The 20,350-nt window shown below is 36.7% G+C and overlaps 1 protein-coding gene across 4 annotated transcripts; it reads right to left on the minus strand.

Annotated features, from left to right (window-relative positions):
* Positions 1–2,180: 2,180 nt before the first annotated feature.
* Positions 2,181–19,363, minus strand: FAM204A (family with sequence similarity 204 member A). Of its 4 annotated transcripts, none has more exons than XM_052798744.1 (8): positions 19,241–19,363; positions 18,241–18,586; positions 17,146–17,236; positions 16,570–16,603; positions 15,991–16,090; positions 14,143–14,232; positions 3,069–3,175; positions 2,181–2,710 (listed from the first exon to the last, which is right to left on the minus strand). In XM_052798744.1, the coding sequence occupies exons 2-8, from the start codon at positions 18,490–18,492 to the stop codon at positions 2,659–2,661; spliced, it is 726 nt and encodes a 241-aa protein (XP_052654704.1). In that variant the 5' UTR covers positions 18,493–18,586; positions 19,241–19,363; the 3' UTR covers positions 2,181–2,658. The 4 variants fall into 4 exon arrangements, 3 of the variants coding, with proteins under 3 accessions (XP_052654704.1, XP_052654706.1, XP_052654705.1); XM_052798746.1 differs by having other exon boundaries at positions 18,241–18,528; positions 19,241–19,338; XM_052798745.1 differs by lacking the exon at positions 19,241–19,363 and adding an exon at positions 18,708–18,729.
* Positions 19,364–20,350: the final 987 nt, after the last annotated feature.

Here is a 20,350-nt window from a genome sequence, read left to right on the forward strand (position 1 = left end):
AAACTAATGCATGCATTTATGTTGGGGTAGGAAGGAGCTTAGGCAAGGCTGCCTTTTAACTGTTGCCCAACTAAAGATATCATCAAATGAGCTCCTAATAAATATTTGGCTTCACAACAGATCTGTACTGAAATTAATAATTTAAGTACATTTCTCTAGATACATAATTTCAGTCAGACAAGGAGATAGTGCAAACTTTTCATTTGCTAAAAGAATTGTTACAACTCAAATTTAGTTCAGTGTAAGAGATTATATATTTAAGCTGATTAAAAAGGTTTCAGTTAACTGAAACAAGCATTTGGATTGTTGTAACTGTTAAAAAACAGGAAAAGTTAAATCTCGGAACACAGTTTTACTTGTTTGGCCAAAATTCACAGCACAGAACAAAACTACAAAAAAAAAAAGGCATCAGGAACGCAAGACATCTTAGAATCAGAGCAGCAATTTAGGAGGACTTTATTAAAGGTACAGTTATGCATTCATTTATTACGTATTTAGATGATCTCTATAAAGCTGTATTAGGCTTTTGTATTTTCCCTGGTAATCAGCGTTTTTTTTAACATGGTATAATTCTGGGAATTAACCAATATTCTAAGCGAATACTTTAGGTAGATCAAAATAATTGGTATGTGATTTTTAAATTCATGACCCAAGTAACCCAATGCAAATATTCTGCATACTTCCTAAACAGTTACATTATTTATGGCCTAACATGAAACTAATTGGTTATTTTAAGAGAAAAATACTACAGGTGGCTGGGTATGCACTGCTGTGACAAATATCATGTGGCAAGTTCTCAGACAATAGCTGTTTTTTGAAGGTTTGGATTTCTTTTAAAGCACATTTTCATATCAAACAGCACTGATCCTTACAATTAGATCAAGATCTTTTTCACCAATAAATACTGTTTACTATTAAGAACAACTATTATAAGAAAACATACAGCATTTATTTAATATACGCTACTTTTAAATGTTTAATGGAATACTCCTGATGTTTTCAGGACAAAATTATCAGCATCTTCCTGCTTTTCAGTACGTAACAAGCAGAAAAGTCAACTGTATCTAACACTCATCTGCCAGCTGCTTAAAAAAAATAACAGAAACTACGGACAGAGCGCCTCTAAGCTTTGGACAGGAACACTTGGAACTGAGAAAAATCTTGATGAAGGTTCATGGTGTAATCTCTTTGTTTATACAAGTAAACATGCAATTTACCTTTATAATCACTTTACTAAGAGATATCACTTGCTTCCTCCCACAACAAAGTTTCTAAAGCTAATGTAGTTTGTAAGCCATAGTGTGAGATTTATGATGTTATACTGCAGAAACCTGTTTAGCCCCCAATTTACAATCCTGGCAATTGTATTCAACTCTGTCATCATAACTAATTACAGCTAACTGCAGATTACCATATTGCAAACTCTCATCTTTGTGAAAGAAATACGGTGTTCTGCTGAGAAAGAAAAAGAATCAAACATCCCGAGGGCTAATGAACAAAAATGCACTATTCCATGTTGGACTGCAAACCTAAACTCTTCGAATTGGTGCTGTAAAACTTCAAATTGCTATTTGTTGGCAAGTTGTTTTAGCCTCAAGTACTTACATAGTAAATCACCATTACGCTAATACCATACCTTTGGCCTGAAACATATTAATCTTGGTTAACAATAACTGACATTTACATTACCAATTCAATTCAGGCATTGTGGTGACTAAACATACATGCAAGAGCTTCAGGGAGAAAAGTTCTTAGTTCTGATTGTGTCCTTACTTTTCACTGAGAACAATTTTGAAGAAACATTATCATCAATTCATGTTATAATCTTATAACATAAACATTCAAATCCTAATTGATCTGTAGAACATTTGACTTGTAGTAAAATCTGCATTTGTTTCTTGGGTGCAGCTAACTGCACAACATAACATATTTCAGGTATTTTTCAAGATACATATTTCTATACTTTATCTGTTCAAAGAAACTGGGACTTTTAAAACCTGAGTTCTTAGAAAGGAAAGGAAAATGGGAATTTGAAATATTCTGAAGAACATGGCACGAGGACATGATGAATAGTACCAGATCCTCCCAGGAGAGGGAGAATGGACTTTCAGACATTTTTTTTTTTTCTGTTTGTATTTACTAAGCCCATAAATGCATAAATAATAACAGTTTTAAACAGGTAGAGTGATTTTGCTTTGCTTTATTTAGTGTCCCCCCAAACTTTCAAGCAATGAGAAAAGTAGTATTTACTGCATTAAGTCTGTATAACCTCAGCAAGAAAACTTAACCCTCTCCTTACACCCACACATTTTAACTGCAGTGCAGCACAGAACGCATTTGGACTGAGTATTTTATTCCAACTTCAGAGAGTTCTCTACTAGACTCCAAATGCATTCTGCAATGCATTATCTTAGATTTTCATCTTTTGGAGAAAAATACTATATTTAACATAGTATTGATGTTTAGATAGTATTTTTGCTACACTGTAGGAGAACACCAAACCAAGATACTGCAGTCTAACAGCATTAAGAAGAACACAAGGAATTTCATGTGTTGGGTTTTGTTTTGGGGGTTTTTTTGTGTTTAGATTTAAGAAGTCACCCATAAAGATTCTTCAGGTAACAACAGGTATTTGACTTCTGAGGAAAACAGGGTGGATTACATGTATCCCATGTTGCTTTTTGTTTCCCATCTTTTCTTGGCTTCAAATCTGAAATACAGCACAAAAACCACATTAGGAATCATAAGCATATGTGTTTCAGGTATTCAACCATACTATTCTTAATAACAACAAAAATAAAAACTTATTTTTAATACTGTAATAAAGACATGAAGGCATATGTAGCCATATAACCAATACATTAATTCTGGTAAAGTCTCTGTACTTATGTCTGATACACTGCTAAAAAAACAACACAAAAAAACCCCAAAACCCAACAAGGTTAAACTAAACAAATAAGATTAGCACAAGCCAATTTCAAATAAGAAAACATTTAACCGTGATTGTACTGTATACACTTACTGCCAATGAGACCACAAATGTTTAATTCCATACTCAAATGACTTACCCCCAAGCAAGCTTCTTTTTCTTTCGAGCTTCTTGGGCAGCCTCCGCGTCTTGCTTGGCTTTTACAAAGTTGCGGCAAGCAGCAGCTTTGGCAATTTTCACACCAAGCTAAGACATAAAAAGGAACAAAGGAAAACTGAATAGATGCAAATGGCTCATATGAAATTTAAGCCTCACAAATTACTTGGCCTGATATTGTTTCTCAAAAGTCAATAGATATTACAGTATCTTTCAAATATTAGGCTGATGCTGTACTATTAGATCGGATGAGCAAGAATGTCTCTTGAGAGAAACACAAAGGAGTGAGGTCCTGGGGCAAGCAATCCTTTTCACCAAATCCTTCATTTTCAAGAATAAAAGCAAAGGGCAGTAGCCCACTAGATCCTTTTGTTTGGTTTCTAAATAAATATATAGACATACATACAGACACACATGCAGTCTCCGTTATTAAAACCAGTCTGTGATCTCAGCTGTGCTAACACAATAGTATCAGGTCTTACCAATACGAAAACCACCCAAAAAGACAGTTTTATACAGGAAGAACTGCTACTACCACACACTTTCCAGTAGTACCAGTACCCATGTTTTAATCAGTCTGTCCAGAAAGTAAATGAAGCAGTGTCCTTAGAGCCCATCTGGCATTTAGTCTTCACATTACTAGCTTTTAGATTATTAGTGTGATAATATGCATGCTTTTCAAATAAGGTCGTAATAGGCTGTAGGTGAATACTACTTTACTTCCATAAACTTACACTGTGAGAATTAAGTTCACTTTAGTGAATGTCAAGGGGGGAAAAAAAGAATAAAGCAAAAAGGATAGAAGAAGGTATTATGAACTATGACCAGATTATTTTCCTTAATCAACATTCATAACTTGTTCATTGTAGTTACGTTTTGTGATTGCTGTCATGACTTGACATTATCTGCAACTAAATTATGAATTATGGAAGAACTTGGTCTCAAAAGTCAATGCTTTTCTCCAAGACAAACAAGCAATTCATTTAGCCAAAACTACTACAAACTGATGTGGACAAACAGGTTTTTTCCTATGCATTCCAAAACCTACTGAAGTTAGCTAACACGTTTCTGACTCGATATTCCAAGTCTCCCCAAAACGTCATGGGAGACCCAAGTGAAAAAGAACACTACTTAATACTTTGGTTAAAGTTCCATTATTAATGGTAACACACTTCAATAATCTGCAGCATCTATACAGGCAATTCTTATTTACTCTGAGAGATGTTTTATCCAGATAAGATGAGACAGAACTCAAGAAGGCATCTTCAGGTGTAAATGCACTGACATCTTCTACAACACTCCCATCAAACACCTACCCTGTAGGTAGGTTGATACCCTGATGATTTGTTAGCAAAGCAAAACAAAACAAGCCATTCTACCTTACAGTCCTTTCAGAGTTCAAGAAACAAGAAAGTAGCCTTTCTGCAGAAGGCTTTGAGAGTCTACATGTGTGTAGGCAGTAAGAACATCAGTTTGTGCTTTGTTTGAGGCTCCAACACTGGCAACACAAACAGTTGAAAGGTAAGCATAGTATTTTAAAAGGAAAATGTGCAAAATAAACAATGCTAAACAAGTTTTTCATCTACTATTTGCACATGTTATAAGGTCATAAATATGCACCTATGGAATCATCTTGATGCACAAAATTCAAGTGACCAGACATTTCAAAACTTTTGTATTACTAGCTACATCACTTTTCCCAAGCATTAACATTTTATATAATCAGTAATTCAATGCCAACATCTGAACTGCCAAATCTCAAGTCAAAGACTAGAACATAACATTCTCTTATTTGCATTGTCACTTAATATTTAAGGACAGCTATTAACTTTAATATACTTGCAGTAGAAAAATGCTTCAGAAAACTCACCTACAATATGCAAAAAAGGTTTACTTTTTAATTGAAATGGGCTTAATTATTAGCTTAAAAAATAGAGCAATCTGATGGCTGAAGTCAGTCAATCAGCAGAACCATGCCTTCATTTTTGAACTGTATTTTACCTCCTAACATATTTGAAAACTAACTCTTACTCTGTGATGAATAACAGCATCTCCTTAAAATACATTCTAGTGGCCTATTGAACACTTAGACACATACAAATACACACAAGTGAGGTCTACACAAGTGCTGCAGAAAGATCTTTTGATCTGTATTTCTTGGAAGACAGAATGAGTTCTCAGAATGAGTTCTTCCATCTTTGAGAAGTATGGCAAAAATGGGATAATAAGATCCTCTGTAGTGTTTGTGGAAGTAAAAGGAGAAACAATTTGAAGTATTAATGTTATCATTTCTAGGCTACATAATCAAATTTTCAATAAAAACAAATATGTCACATATAAACACACACATTTTAGTCAGATTAAACATCATCTGCTCCCACCCACACCTAGACATACATCTTCACTCCCCCCCCGCTCAAAGAAATCCATAAAAGCTTGGTCGATGGGTTTTACATTAAAAAAAAAAAAAAAACACCCAAAAAACCCCCACAACATTTCAGGTCATCAGATAACTCAATAAAATACAATCTTAAAAGAAGTAAGAAAGCATGAATAAAAATATATACAACAATTTCTTGTGTAGTCAAAGTATCAGCATTTTCCATATAGAACATCCAATATTTTGCTGCATTTTAATTAAGGTGTCTAAACATTATCACAAAGAACTGCAAATTGGTCAGAGCACGCAGTAAGGAAAATTAAGCTCTAAAGGCTTTTTATCACCATATTTCAGGAACCAAGGGTGTAAAATGTTCTAATTTGGGATATATTAAAAGCCATAAAAGGTCTTTCAAAAAGATTAATGGTACTTTGCTTGGATTTAAGATAAGGGCTTTAGCTGGTTGGAAAAGCAGGGCCCTGGCTAGACCCTTGAGGCATTCATCTTTACAGCCACTTGGAAGATTTGTAAAAGCGTCTGCATAACCTCAAGCAAACGCACTGCGACATTTTTTTTTTAAATTCCTTTCAATTTTACAGGTTTAAAGTGTGTAAATCATATTGGGTAGTAAAGCTGATATAATGGTTCATCCTTGTAACACAATATATATATTTTTAAGACAAACTTAAAAAACAACTTAGTTTCTACAGGGCAAAGATCTTTCCATTTTGAAGTTGACCAATAATCATGCCAAAATATCTTACTCTAGATGTTTAACATAGCATAAATGAAAATTCCTTATCCATTATTTTTCATAAATTTTCTACTCATCTGAAATTGTTACCTTGTAACAAATTTCTGAAGCTTTGCTTCTTTTTGAACAGTTTCAAGGCATTTATTTAAAAATACCAATTATCATACTTTAACTTTTTATGGAATAACAGGTCTCTATGAAAAATATTTATGCCATTCTCTTTTGTTCTTTAATTAAATGAAAACAGATGTTTTCTGAAGTAAAGCGGAACCATTACTGGAGTACTTAAAGTGTTAAGGTCTTTAATTTTTATATCAGTTTGGTCTACAATTCCTGATTGTCTTTACTCAAGCTCAACATTAATGTCAAGCAAGTTACCTAGGAGACGAAAGAGATCAAAGAGACAAAAAACCCTCAAATGTCTGATTAATCAAGCCTGCAAACAGCTTATTTCTTTTAGCCTGCATGCAAGTATGAAAATGAGATTCTGGGAGCCGTACATTGTGCAGATTTGTTCATTCTTATCAGAACAAAGCCAGCGGCAGCTTATTTCATGGATCATTGGCACTGTCATCAGTGCTACACAGAACGGGTGACAGCTCCTCATTTTGAGGCTTGAACAAAATTAGCAAAAAGTCGGCACAAATTAGCCTCTCATCTTTTTAGTAATATGACATTATTCATTTACTTTTTATCCAATTTTTAATTTTTTCCTTGTCAGCTATCCCTTTCTAGTGTTTCTTGCACAGCATCATAAAACACTTTTAAAACAAGCTAAGAAATGGCTGAAGTTGAAATAGTATGTAAAGTTCAGGCAGAAGAGTAAACATTTTTATTAAGTTGCAACAGAATCTACTGTAACTTCCAGAAAACTTCCTTGAAAAACAAGACATTTAACATTAAATATCATAAAACAAAGACTTTTCATTAAGATAGGACTGTGCAATGTAAACACTGACTGATGCAAGTCATGAGAAAACAGTTTCAAGAACTGCCCCAGAAATATTTAGGTATGACATACAAGATGCTAAACCTACAGAAGCTCTAACAAAACATCTATATTCAAACAGGTCCTGAAATATCCTATGATCATACCAGAGAAGCCAAACAGCCTTTTAATAGTGTTACAGTTTCTCATCAAGTATGAATCTAGTTATTTCAGGCTTGCCTTTAGCAATGATTTTCTCCTTTTATGTTATGGAATGTTATCCATTGCTGACGTATATAAAATATATAAAGCAAACAAGAATACCGAGTGGATTTTGCAGTGAAAATTGTCCCCTTTCAATGATGTGCTCAACTTCCACTGTAAAATACTTTGTAATACCTTTGTTGTATTTTTATGCTGTGTATTACAACATCAAATTATATTTGGATGACACAGTAGTGGAGCAAGGACAGAAAACTGTTCTAATATTAAGCTCTTTGCTAGATTTAAACATTTAAATGCAAGTAACTTCTTCCATTCATGAGAAAACACAGCATTAAAAAATTAACTATAAGCTGTTAGATGCTTTACACAGCCCCCTTATAAGAAAGGCAGTTTTAAAAAAAGAACTGTAGTACTGTTTTCAGCAATTTCTTTATCTCTGTTCTTCTAAGTAAGAAAGCTTATTAACAAGCTTTGAACTTAAAATCACATTTACAATAATGTGCCATCAACAGTTTTATAAGCTAATTAGAAAAAAAGATTAATTAATGACTGGCTGCTAATAAAATGGCAATCATGAAGAAAGAAACCAAGGGTGCTAAGCTTCAACTACCACCAATTAAGAGCTAATTACAAACAAATTATATATGTGTTTTGCTGTGGGCTTTAATTTACTAAAATGGTTTTAATTAAAAGAGAAAACATGCTGATTAATTGAACTGCAGAAAAAATCTACAGTATAAACTGTGCTTTGTCTGTCTCTTTAATTAGACTTGTAACATCTGAAATCTTTTTTTAAGGTTTGTTAAAGAAAAGATATACATAATTAAGGGAGCATAAGAATGTAATTCTAGGTGATAACCCTGCCATGTTCCAAAGGTTAAAAGAAAACAACCTCAGTGAAGAGAGATATTTGGAAGCACCTCTGCTAAGTGTTAGAAAGAAAATCCTTCAGAGATAAAAAAGAAACTTCTTTTTTTTTTCCCTCCCCCCGAGTCCTTCAACAGGCAAGACTTCCAAGTTAATTGGTGCTTGGTTACATTCCATATAAAATTACATCAATCTCTTCAGGTACGTAAAAGCACTTGATAAATGGTGAACATTGCACAGAAGTTAGAAATTTTATTTTACCAATAGAAGAGCATCAAGCACTATAACTTGTCCATCTGAAACAGTAATATGTGTGTGTGACCTCATGATCAATCATACCCTACCCAAATTTTCAAATGGAAAGCAGCTTCCAGAATGGTTCTCAATGATTATGACATACAACTTTGCTCCTGTACTTCCCATTCTAAATTATATCACTAGAAGTTACTTACAGACAACAGATACTAATTTGATCATGAGAAAATGGTCAAAACTGATGCAACAACTTTTGAAGACAACAGCAGGACTGATTTTGCTGTGACACAAGAATGATATCCCAGTGACTAGCCAATTAATTGCATCAATTATGATGTAGATCTTTCATTTAAGCTTGATTACAATACCATAGTTTCCCTATAAATTGCAGCTTTTTAAAAATCTTTCACCAAAATGCCAGAAGCCACTAAGCTAAGCACTTGGGAACAGTGCTGTCAAAAAGCCTGTGCTATTTAGAGACTGACAACTACTCCAGTAATTTAGCACACTAAATTACAAAATATTTTAAAAGTTCCTTTTGACAGCTAAGTCTAATATGGTCAAGATTATTTTATTGTGTTCAAGTCCTCAGGCTAATGCGCTCTTAGACAACGTGGCACCTACCTACCAGGCAGTTAACACAAAAACCACAAGCAAACACAGAGTTTGAGGTTTAGCCAGATTAGTTCTCAGAATACTAGAGCCACAAGAAATCTGCATTCTGCTTCTTGAGACACCACACAATGATTTGAGTACAACAGCACTACGAAAAGTTCTTTCTCTAGGGGAAAAAAAGTCTGGAAAATATTTTCAGGTTTATATATTAGGGGTGGTGGGGGAAATCTTTTAAAATTATTTGGTTTAATTAGGAAAAGAACTTTTACAAGTATCATTCCAAATTGAAACTGATTTACAGCAAAGTGAAATTACCAGACATCTCCACATACCATCCTTACTCATAAGGATATGCACAGTCACAGTGCTTTAATTTATCAACATTTATTCCTCAAAAAAAAAGCTAGGCAGATTCCCACAAACACAGCAGGAACAATTAAAGTACATTTCAAGATACTATTCCAAAAGGTTTTTCAAAAGCCTTAGAAGAGTTGACATAATTCCAAGTGTCTGTTCACAGCTACTTATCCAAGTATCTGCTACCATTAAATCTTGACTACCCTAGAGCATCACCAAGAAAACCATTTTATCTGAGCCCAGCTAAGTGTCCACATTAACTTCACTCTCTCAACAACTTTCCTTCTAAAACGTTCAGAATTTTGGGGGTAACTCCTACATTAATATTAACACCTCTACTGGTACCTCTCAAGTTAAACAAGTCATCATTAAATGCAGTGTTCAAACAAGAGCTTTAGGTATGCCATCCTACGTTTGAAAAGCAGAACTTTAACATATGAAGGACTCTGCCAATGCTGAAAGCCCTAGAATGTTACAACAAAGATGGCAACTGGATTACAATAATAAACCTTAACTGTGCATATTACACCATGCACACTGCAATGAATTGCTAGTTATTTAATACTAATAATACTATGTTGTATGTATCAAATAATTCAGTCCAACAGTGTGTTTAAGAATCCATAGTGAATTAAGATTAAGCTGTATGACCCACCTGCATTATGTTGATGATCAACACAAATATAGCAGAGGAGTGCTGATCTTATATACTGTAACTGCATCACAGGACTTAGATGCTCAATCTAGACTGGGTTCTAGAAGCAGTCTAGCTAAAGAAGCAGAGTTATTGATGGCCTAAATTTTTCTGTAAAATATAATGTAGACATGCCCATATTCTTTCAGGAAGAATTTCACTCATATACAAAATAATGCAATCAAGAATTTCAGTATCACTAGAACCCTTAGTGAAGCAGAACACCCCACAAGAGAACATGCTGTGGGGATGGCCAGGGATGCTACAGTTAGAGATCTGCTACCCTGGTAACTCCCAAACTAACTGCAATCGCTTTTCTAGTCCACAAACCAGGATGACAACAAGAGACAAGGGGTAATAGTTTGTAGTGAGGTTTGCCAAGAGATTAGACTGAATATCATCACCACATAAGTATACTTCATTTTTTTTTTAATAGAAATACAACTGCCAATAAAAAAAGGGGTAACGCATTTTTAGCTAGTCTCAAAAGCTACATATGAATCCACATATGCAGACACTCATAAATACAGAGCCTCATGCATAAGGTATCCAAGTTCTAACTTCCCTCAGTCTAAAACCTCGAATGCTACTGGATTAAGGAGTTTTAAAATCAGCATTTGTGCATATTTGTCAAAGCAGAAGAAAGCAACAAATAATATATTGCCCAAAGCCTCCTTTACAGCAATACAACATTTGCCTTAAAGAACCTGCAACAAGTACCACGTGGAAACCAAAAGACCCAAAACCTTGAAGCAGTATCATTTAGGCTTTTAGGATGTAAATTTCAGTGATCCACTCACAGCTGCTAGATTATGCATATTGCCTAAATCATCACTGATTTTAAAGAAATCTGATTTTTAAAAACCTTTTCTCACTGTGTCATAACGGTAGCACATTGACAGCATCATTTTGGCATTCCTTTGCTTTTTAGGACATGTTTTTACTGCCTATTCTCATCATCTGTTTATTTTTGGCTTCATTTTTCTAAATACCGAAGCTGCCCTATCAGTTTCACAGGCTTATAAATGTTATACATCAAAAATTAGTTTCACTTATTAAGGCAGGAAACGGCTTTAAGAACTCTGGGATCTGTGCCTCAAAGCAAAAGCTTTATCAGCAGGTTCCAGTCACTGCTTCTTGCAAAAGAAAATGGTGCCGATTAAAACCCCATACACCTGATTTCAAAAAGAACACCTACCCACTGAACGTTCTTCACATGGCTGCAAGGGTGGCTGTACCCCAAACAGAAGGCAGCTGTTTCTCATATACTCCCTGCCCCCCAACCCTGCAACACTGCTCAAGAAAAATGAAAACTATACATAAAAAGATGAAGTTGAGATAAAAGAACAGTAATTCATCGACTTATTTCTCTAGACTTCAGAAGTGGTGTACTTCAATACAGTCATAGTATAGTTCCATGCCTGACTTCCTCACAGTGTTGTGTTGCATTTGGAAGTTAGAAGGATACAAATAGCCACATACTTCAAAAATTAACTCACTTCTAAGAAGTATTATGTAAAATGAGTTTTAAAAGGGGCATTTCTTCAAATTGCAAAGAGAAGGAAAGTAGCAATTGAGTCAATACTATACAATATGAAAGCAGTATTTTATTAATTGTACTTATATACAAAACAATAGTTTTTTAATCAACCTCTTCCATAATCAAATCCTTTTCTAAAGTTCTTCACTGAATCAGAATTAGTCACTGTTAGAATGATTTCTTTAGAATAAAAAGTATTTTAAAATAAGATCCATTTTAAAAAAAAATACAGCTTCCTAAAACCACAAAGAAAAATGAATCTTGCAGTGGGTTATGTAGCACATCTTTACAACAATAGAGAACCCCAGTGAATTCACATGGATTCTGCCTCAACAGAACTCCTCATGAGATCAAGCCAGTCATTTGAGTTTTCCTTCTTTCAACATACTATTTATTCAGATAAACCCACTTAACCAAAACCAAGTCAAGGCTGTGAATACTAATAATGTTTCAAGCATTTTGTTTTCAGAATTACAACATGCTAATATTTGAAAGTCAACAATTTGGAGCTAATGTTCCACAAATAATAATACATTGCTGTAGCACCTGGGATATGCTAGATGTTGTACAATCCCATGGCTACCGAAATCAGATAACAGTTTATCATAAATATTACAAAACCTTAAAACTTCTTACATTAATTTGTTTTTATAGTCAAACAATTTGCACTAGAACCTCAGTATGTTTTATTGATTATGATACTCTAACCACTTTAGAGCAGATGGGATAATGACATTTGTGAAGGAGAACAGCAAGTGTTTTTCATGTTGTAGACATGAAAAGTAATATAACAGTATCACAGTGAGAAGCTGGTCAGACTTAAAGGGAACATTAGGACACATTCCTATCACTGTCAATAGCTGTTATCTTTGTGAAGTTTTGTGATCACTGGTAAAAAAGCAGATAAGAGTCTAGTCATTAGAAACTGCCCTGAGTGACTAAATGTAGGAGTTTAACGATTGTGTAAGTACACGCACTGAGAAGCGGTTTTACCTAACCTTATTTACAGAACCTCAAGAACTGTATTTCCCATTTCAAAAGCCATCCGTTCTTAAAGCCATCACAATATTGTATTAAACAGATCTAAATCTATAATTTTACATTAAAGCTTAGATTGAAACCCTGTACTTAGGAAACATTTTAAATATTTGTATGAGAATGAGAAGCATTCAGAATTTGTCTTTCTTAATGCTTTTCTAATACCTTTGAATTTTGCTAGTACATACAGTGGACAGAAAATTCCTATTAACTCCATGAAGATAGAAGAGCATGCAAGATAGAAGAGTGAAAGCAAAAAATATACAATTAGTTTCCAATATAAATTTAGAATATTTGTAATTTAAATTATATAAATCAGACTTCTTAAAAATTATAGCTTCTCCACTCACCTCAAATAGTACTTAGTTATTTTTTTCTTACCTGGCTTCAAAACTATTCCAACTATCGTTTTAACCTAATTTTCTTTCTTTGCATTTTCTCCCCTGCACACAAACAGCAGTGGGCACAACAGCCTTCATGGACTTCAATTATGTACTTCAGTTGCTACCACCTACCATATGTGCACCAGTTTAACTATTTCTTATATGAAATTGCAATTACCACAGGTATCCCGTAGATTCCTCACCAGTTTAAGTATTCATTCAGCACTACGTAGAAATTTAAAGGGTCCACTTTTTGTAGCAAAGAGCAGCATAGCCTTCATAAAATTACCCAGATAAACCAACTAACAAGACATCTTGAAAAAATGGAGTTTCTCTCACCTAGATTTTTTTGTTTTGAGATATGCATTTATATACTAAAAATGACGAAAAGGAAGAAAAAAAAAATCTGTTCATTCTATAAACATCATTCTAAGGCTACAGCAGTATGTTTGACATCTACCTACTCTCATTCTTCTTCAGAATTCCTCCAGCCATCAACTCCCAACCACATGAATACACAGGAAAAAAGCACTGACGCACAAGTTTGAGTGTATCTGTCCTTATTTGGGCATGTCTTGCTCTAAACTTGCTAAATCACTACCTTTCTTCAGGCCTCCCAAGCTTATTGGGGAGGGAACGCAAAGAAAAATCTGAGGCACAGGGAACTCACTGGAAGGGAACATCCTACTCCTGTTTTCTTGGCTTGCAACATACAAAACAACCAAAAGCTCAATATAGATGACTAGTTGCCAACTATTCTGACTTGTGGAGTTGGCATGAAGGCTTTAAAGCACAGTTACTTGGGATCATTCACGGTTCTATTTTCAATTCTTATACATAGCTACAGCTGTCCAAGCATTACTAGATCAGCAGCAAAATCCTTCAAGTACTGACAGAAATCTGCTTAGGAAACAGGAAAGATACCCCAAACAATCTTCAATGCTATTTTAGTTATGACACTTTTTGTACAGGTGTACAAAACTAAATGCTTCCTCAGAGCTTTTGTTAATAGCCCACTTACCTCACGAATGGCTAATCTATCACTCAGCTCCTCAGCCTTATCAATGTCACCTTCAGCCACAGACTTCTCTATGCTAAGTTCAAGGCCAGACTAGAAAAAGAAAAGCAAATATTTTTAGGACAAATAAAGAAATAACACGTTTAAAGGGAGCATCTCCTTTCTAAAAATATTTCTTTCATAACATTCTTCAAGACACTGCATAAACCTGTAATTTCTATGTAACACAAATCACTTTGTCTATGTATTGTAATGGACAGTATAATTAAGAATTCACTGAAAGGCTGTCTGAGCACAAATCATTGCATTAGTTCCACCTTACATGCAGGATAATACTGTAGGTTAAAAAAATTACACGGACTAGTTTATGCCTGTCACAATAAAATTTCATCTGAAGATCTGGCTTATCTCTTCCATCCCTGGAGCTTTCTAAACAAAATGTGAAATATATGTGTCAGGTAACATGAAGAATGGCAATTACCACTGTATCGTTACAGTTCTAAGATCTTATCTTTACCCAAAAACTGAGTTCTGGCATAGTGCCACTCCACTGTGCTAATAAATTAAAAATTCTAGCAGTCCTATGGAAAACAATGAAAAAGCTTCAGAATTTAACCGCTGAAAGTAAGAAAATAACCTTCATGATCAATGTAACATAACTTGTTTAATGACAACAATAAAAAGTAAATGTTTACTGGAAATTATAGTTGGAAATTTCTGAAGGAATACAGAAAGGTAGCACAGCAGTAGGCACTGACTTCAGAATTTCACACAAAAATCACTCTCATAACAAAAGACAATTTACAGCCTCACTGCTTTTAAATATTAGTGATGCTAAAGAAAACCCATTTGACGGTTTCGTAACATACACTTTTTTAAAAGATAAAAGCAAAAAAGGACACAGAATTCTTGAGAAACAGTGATCTGCAAATACTGCACTTGAATTATTCAGGTGGAAGTTGGGAAAAAAAAAGAAAAAAGTGCACAGTTGGAAGTTGCAGTGATATAGCAAATTGTTACATGTCTCTTCTGAAATTAATGAGACATAAGTTCCCCTACTGATAAAGTCTCTGAACTTGTGGAAAGCATCTGCATTTTAACACTTTGGACCTCATTCCAGATCTATCCTGAGCAATTTAATGACAACTAAATACCCACCAAAAGTAAGAACTCAGAAGCGACAACGTCTCATGATTTGCATGCAGAAACTTACTTCAAGCAAATGAAAAATACAAAATTTACCATAAAGGCAGCTAATTGATCATTTGATGTCATAGAACTTATACGGGCCTTTACCAGGAAAAGTACAGGACAAACGGTGCTACGAGGAACTCACAATATAATGAGCTTCTTAACTTGTCCATCATGTTGTACCAGTTATTTCAAATATGACTGGTTACACAATAATATTTATGAACAGAATGTGTTATAAGTCCAGTAAAACTGTATGGTAGGTTTGGTCCTCTAATTCCTATAGCCACTGGTGTCAACTAAAGGGTTTACTTGACACAGTTTGAAGTTAAAACATGACTAAAAAAACAAAAGGAAAAAAAAAAAGTCAAACAATGCATATGAGGTCTTCTGTCTCTCATGATAACAGAAAACAAAAACCAGACAGGAAACAAGCATGGACACTGTCTCAAAGGAAAGCACATAAACCTTTCAATCCAAGTACGATTCATGTGCTATCTAAAAGGAAATGAATTAAAAATAGGCACAAAATTATCCTTCCTCAGAGTGACTTGATCATTTACTCACTTTCAAATAGTCTCAGTTTTATTCCTATCTCAGTTAAGGCTGAGGTCTTTTACTGCCAAGTAGAAGCTGACATTGTTTTGTATCAACAGTCACCTTTTGTGGAGCCCTGCTATCCACAGGTGATTCAAATCTATCATTGATTCCAAAGTATTGTGTAAGTTCTTTCCATTTGTCTTCATTTGCCAACTGTTGACTACAACAAACAACAACAACAAAAAGTTATTAATATAACCAGTTCCCTTTCCACAACTTGTAATATTCTTTTCAACACTAAAAGAAATGCTTCCATTTGGCAGACATGGTCTTTTCACCCATTCACAGTTTTTAATGGAAGTTAAATTAGTTATTCCTTCCCCTCTGTAAGCATAATGCCACAATCTTGAAAGCAAGCTTGTACGCAATTCCATGCAAAACATCATTAGGAGTAACATTAAGTCCATTTTAAGTTACATTAAATAATACATTGTGATATTTTTAAAATCAAGCAATAAATTCCATCAAGCAATCACTGGAATCAAATTCAGCCTGTCCGACAGAGACACTGAACAACTTCAGCAGATATTTTACATGATGTTCAAAGCTAGGCTTTAGCCATGCACACAGTCAAGCTTTTTACAGGTTTTGCCTCCTATTAAAAACAGACCTCAGATAATCACATTGACCTGATTATACCTCTTAGTCACTTCATCGTTCTTTTTCTGTTTTTCTAGGGGGAAAAAAGAAAATAAAATCCAACATTACACAGTAATACCCTACAGCATCCAATGAAGTTAACAGAACTCTAATTGGTCACATTTCCCTTGAAAGATTGACACACCAGGATTTTTAGCCAATGATCACGCGGATTTAAACCACTCAGCTGTAAGACTTTGTACGAAAAGAAGCTCCTACAATATCTTTGAAGAAGTTCTAACCAGAATACACATAACTATGTTTTATAGAATTACTGAAATACACTTAGCCATTATGAAACAGTATTGAGTAAGTTCTACCTCCTTTTTAAAAAGAGGACAAATGTATTACTTGAAGCAGCAATTTGCAACCTAGTCCTACAAGTGATATATACAACTGGAAAAATAAAATCCTAGATAATAGCTAGAGTACATTTACTCAGGCATTTAATTCTTGGTAAAAAAACCAAAACCAAACAAAAAAACCCAACAAAAAACCTCTCACCAACCAGCACTTCCAATGTATTTGATACTAACACCTTTTTGAGAAAATAAATTCTGTAATTATATAAAACACCTTTTCTATTGCGCTTTCTTTTTCGGCTTTTGGTTCCCTGATTTGCTTGGGTCTTCATTTCACGGTTTTTCTTCTGAAGCTCCACAAATTTCTACAAGATTAAGAAAAAGCAAATCAGTATTTTTAAATTTTTTTCCCCATTTTAAAAAAAATTACATAATGTGCTGAGAAATGTTGTGCCAAAATCTTATTTATCCACAGTACCTTGTTATATCTATTACATTAAAATTTATGCATTGAGAACATCCAACTTTGATGGTGTCAAACTGGAATTAGCTCTAATCTTTCATCACCTCTGTCTGACTTTCTGCCCTCCCTAAATCCCAGAACTATTCAAACCCAATGGTCTTCTCACAGGACATGACACTGAATACACTTATGCTGGCTGTGCACTCCTGAGCTATTCAATGTATTGTTGCTGTCTAGCTGGCAGTTTGTAGTCCAAGTATTACTGATAGCACAGTCCTTGCACAGCAGGCTACCTACATGGATCAATGGTTTCTGCCAATTCTTATTTTGACTCAAAAGCCTAAAACACAGATTGGGTTTTTTTTCCAGGCTTTACATGCAACAGGAAAATCAAGAGGTTATAAGCAACTATGAGTCTGAATGCCTGCAACTAACCTCTACAGAAAGCAGAAGGGTACACCTCTACTTCACAGATATGCAGCACCAGTACAGTAGCTGATACATTTCGCTGTATAAGCAGTTACAGAAACAGTTACAGTTTCTTAGCTGCAGAAAGCAGTTACAAAGAAGATCCGAGCCCATACGCTACTGAAAATGCAAGTCTTCAGGCAACTGTATAGTTAGCCAAACATCTCCTTGCTGTGCTTTCAATCACCACTGCACTAGGTGGGAAAAAAAAAAAAACAAACCCAACTATATTCACTTCCTACCTAAATTCCTGTCCACCCTACTTGAAAAAATGTAAGGTATATTATGATGACTGCACTCTGATCATATTTAATTGCACTTCAGATTTGTATATCAAATATTCAACATTGAGTTATTTTAATTTAAAAATCAGCCATTCAACTTTTGAGTATGTTGCATTTATGCCCTGGACATTTGGAGACCTGTAACGATACCCACATTCCACATATCTAAAGAAATTCCAGAAGGGCACGTCTGAGATTCATTTTCTCCATCTGTCACTGATATCACAATGGGTTCACCGATGGCATTACTTTCAGGTCCATTCTCTTGGAATTCAGAAAGCTGAGCCCTTTCAATACCTCCTTTTGCATCTTCCTTTGAAAAGGAACTACGCGACTCATCTCCATCATCAGAACTTAAGTCAACATCACTTTCATTCAGTCCTGGAGGTAACAGTCCACTCCACATCTTCCAGTTTAAACAAGTCCAAGCCACTTCAAGTCACTGCAAAGACACTAGAGTTATGTCAGCTCACCCATTCTGAGATAAAAACATAATTAGCCTGCAGAAGAGAGAAACAGAAACAGCAAAACACATAATCATAAATATTTTAGTTTCTCTTGAGAAAAGTAACTATCACTAGATGCTTTAAACAAGCACATTACAAAGCTTCTAATACTTACGATCTCAGAGAGAAGTAGAGGATTTAAGTACGCAGGTTGAAGCTATTAGCTTTTTTTTTTTAATTCCCCTTCCTTGCTCTTTAAAGTTTTGCCACTCGACATTTGTTTATAGCTGCTTTCAGTTGAAGGGCGATACCGCAGCAAACGCCTCCTGTGTCCCCCCCGCGGGAGAGCGCGTCCAACCCTTCCACGCCATCGCCTCCCGGGACAGCGCAACCGCCTCCCCTCGCCGCCTCCCGGGCAAGGCCGGCTGCGGGCGAGCTCCGCCGGCCCCCGGGGAAAGGGCGAAGGGGGGGAGAGGGAGAGAAGAGCCCGCCCGGGGAAGGCGGCGGTAGGCCGGGGAAGCGAGGGCAGCCCGCTCCGGACGAAGCGACGCGAAGAGCAACGCCGCTCCCAGCCTTCCAGGGCGGGGGAAGGCAGGCGGCACCGCCCGCCCCTCCAGCCCCCCGCAAGCCCGACGGCGCTGCCCGACCTGCCCGCGTACCCCCCCACCACAGCCCCGGCGCCGGGATTCCCCTCCCGGCCCTGTTTACCTGGCCGCCATTTTGCCACGGCCGGAACACCCCGCCCGCCGATTGGACTCTGCCCCGCAGCCAATCAGCGGGCGCTTTGCTGCCTCACGCCCCGCCTCGCTGGCCTCCACGACAACGAGGCAGGGCGAAGGGCTCGGCCGCGGGGCGGGCCGGGCCGGGGCGGGGCGGCGGGGCGAGGGAGCCGGTCCCGGGGGAGGAGGTGCGGCCTTCCCGGGGCCGGGGGGGGCGTAGGAGCCCTCCTCGCAGTGAGGCCGCCTTGGGGGGGGAAAGACAGAGCAACTTCCTCGCACCCGGGAGGGCTCCAGGAGTGTCTGGGGGCCCGACGTGTGCTATGTGGTGGCTTTGTCGGAATTGACAGCGGTGCTCTGGAAGGAAGGCAGGTGACAAGTTTCGCAGCAATCCTCATTGCCATAAAGGACTGCGGCGCCTATTCCAAAATTAAACCTTGTAATTTATACAATACTTAAGTGTTAGTGTTGGGATGTTGTGTTTAAACACCAGACGGCAACTAAGCCCCACACAGCCGCTCGCTCACTCCCCTCTGCTGGGGTGGGGGAGAGAATCGGAAGAGTAGAAGTGAGAAAACTCACAGGTTGAGGTAAAGACAGTTTAATAGGTAAAGCAAAAGCTGCGCACGCAAGCAAAGCAAAACAAGGAATTCATTCACCACTTCCCATGGGCAAGCAGGTGTTCAGCCATCTCCAGGAAAGCAGGGATCCATCACGCGTAACCATTACTTGGGAAGACAAACGCCATCACTCCGAATGTTCCCCCCTTCCTTCTTCTTACCCCAGCTTTATGTGCTGAGCATGACGTCCTATGGTCTGGAATATCGCTTGGGTCAGTCGGGATCAGCTGTCCCGGCTGTGTCCCCTCCCAACTTCTTGTGCCACCCCCCAGCCTCCTTCACTGGTGGGGTGGGGTGAGAAGCAGAAAAGGCCTTGACTCTGGGTAAGCACTGCTCAGCAGTAACGAAAACATCTCGGCATTATCAACACTGTTTTCAGCACAAATCCAAAACATAGCCCCATACTAGCTACTATGAAGAAAATTAACTCTATCCCAGACAAAACCAGCACATGGGACAGGATGACTAGGGTTAGCAGCCTT

This window comes from Harpia harpyja, chromosome 10 (assembly GCF_026419915.1).
Source record: "Harpia harpyja isolate bHarHar1 chromosome 10, bHarHar1 primary haplotype, whole genome shotgun sequence".
Taxonomy (NCBI): domain Eukaryota; kingdom Metazoa; phylum Chordata; class Aves; order Accipitriformes; family Accipitridae; genus Harpia; species Harpia harpyja.

Excerpts from the sequence above, each read along its gene's own strand:
- FAM204A (XM_052798744.1), bottom strand. The coding sequence starts at position 18,492 with ATGTGGAGTGGACTGTTACCTCCAGGACTGAATGAAAGTGATGTTGAC. Across the intron at positions 16,604-17,145 it reads AAGAAAGCGCAATAGAAAAG|AAAAACAGAAAAAGAACGAT; the intron begins GTGTTTTATATA and ends TTTTCCCCCTAG. Across the intron at positions 14,233-15,990 it reads ATAGCAGGGCTCCACAAAAG|TCTGGCCTTGAACTTAGCAT; the intron begins GTGACTGTTGAT and ends TTCTTTTTCTAG.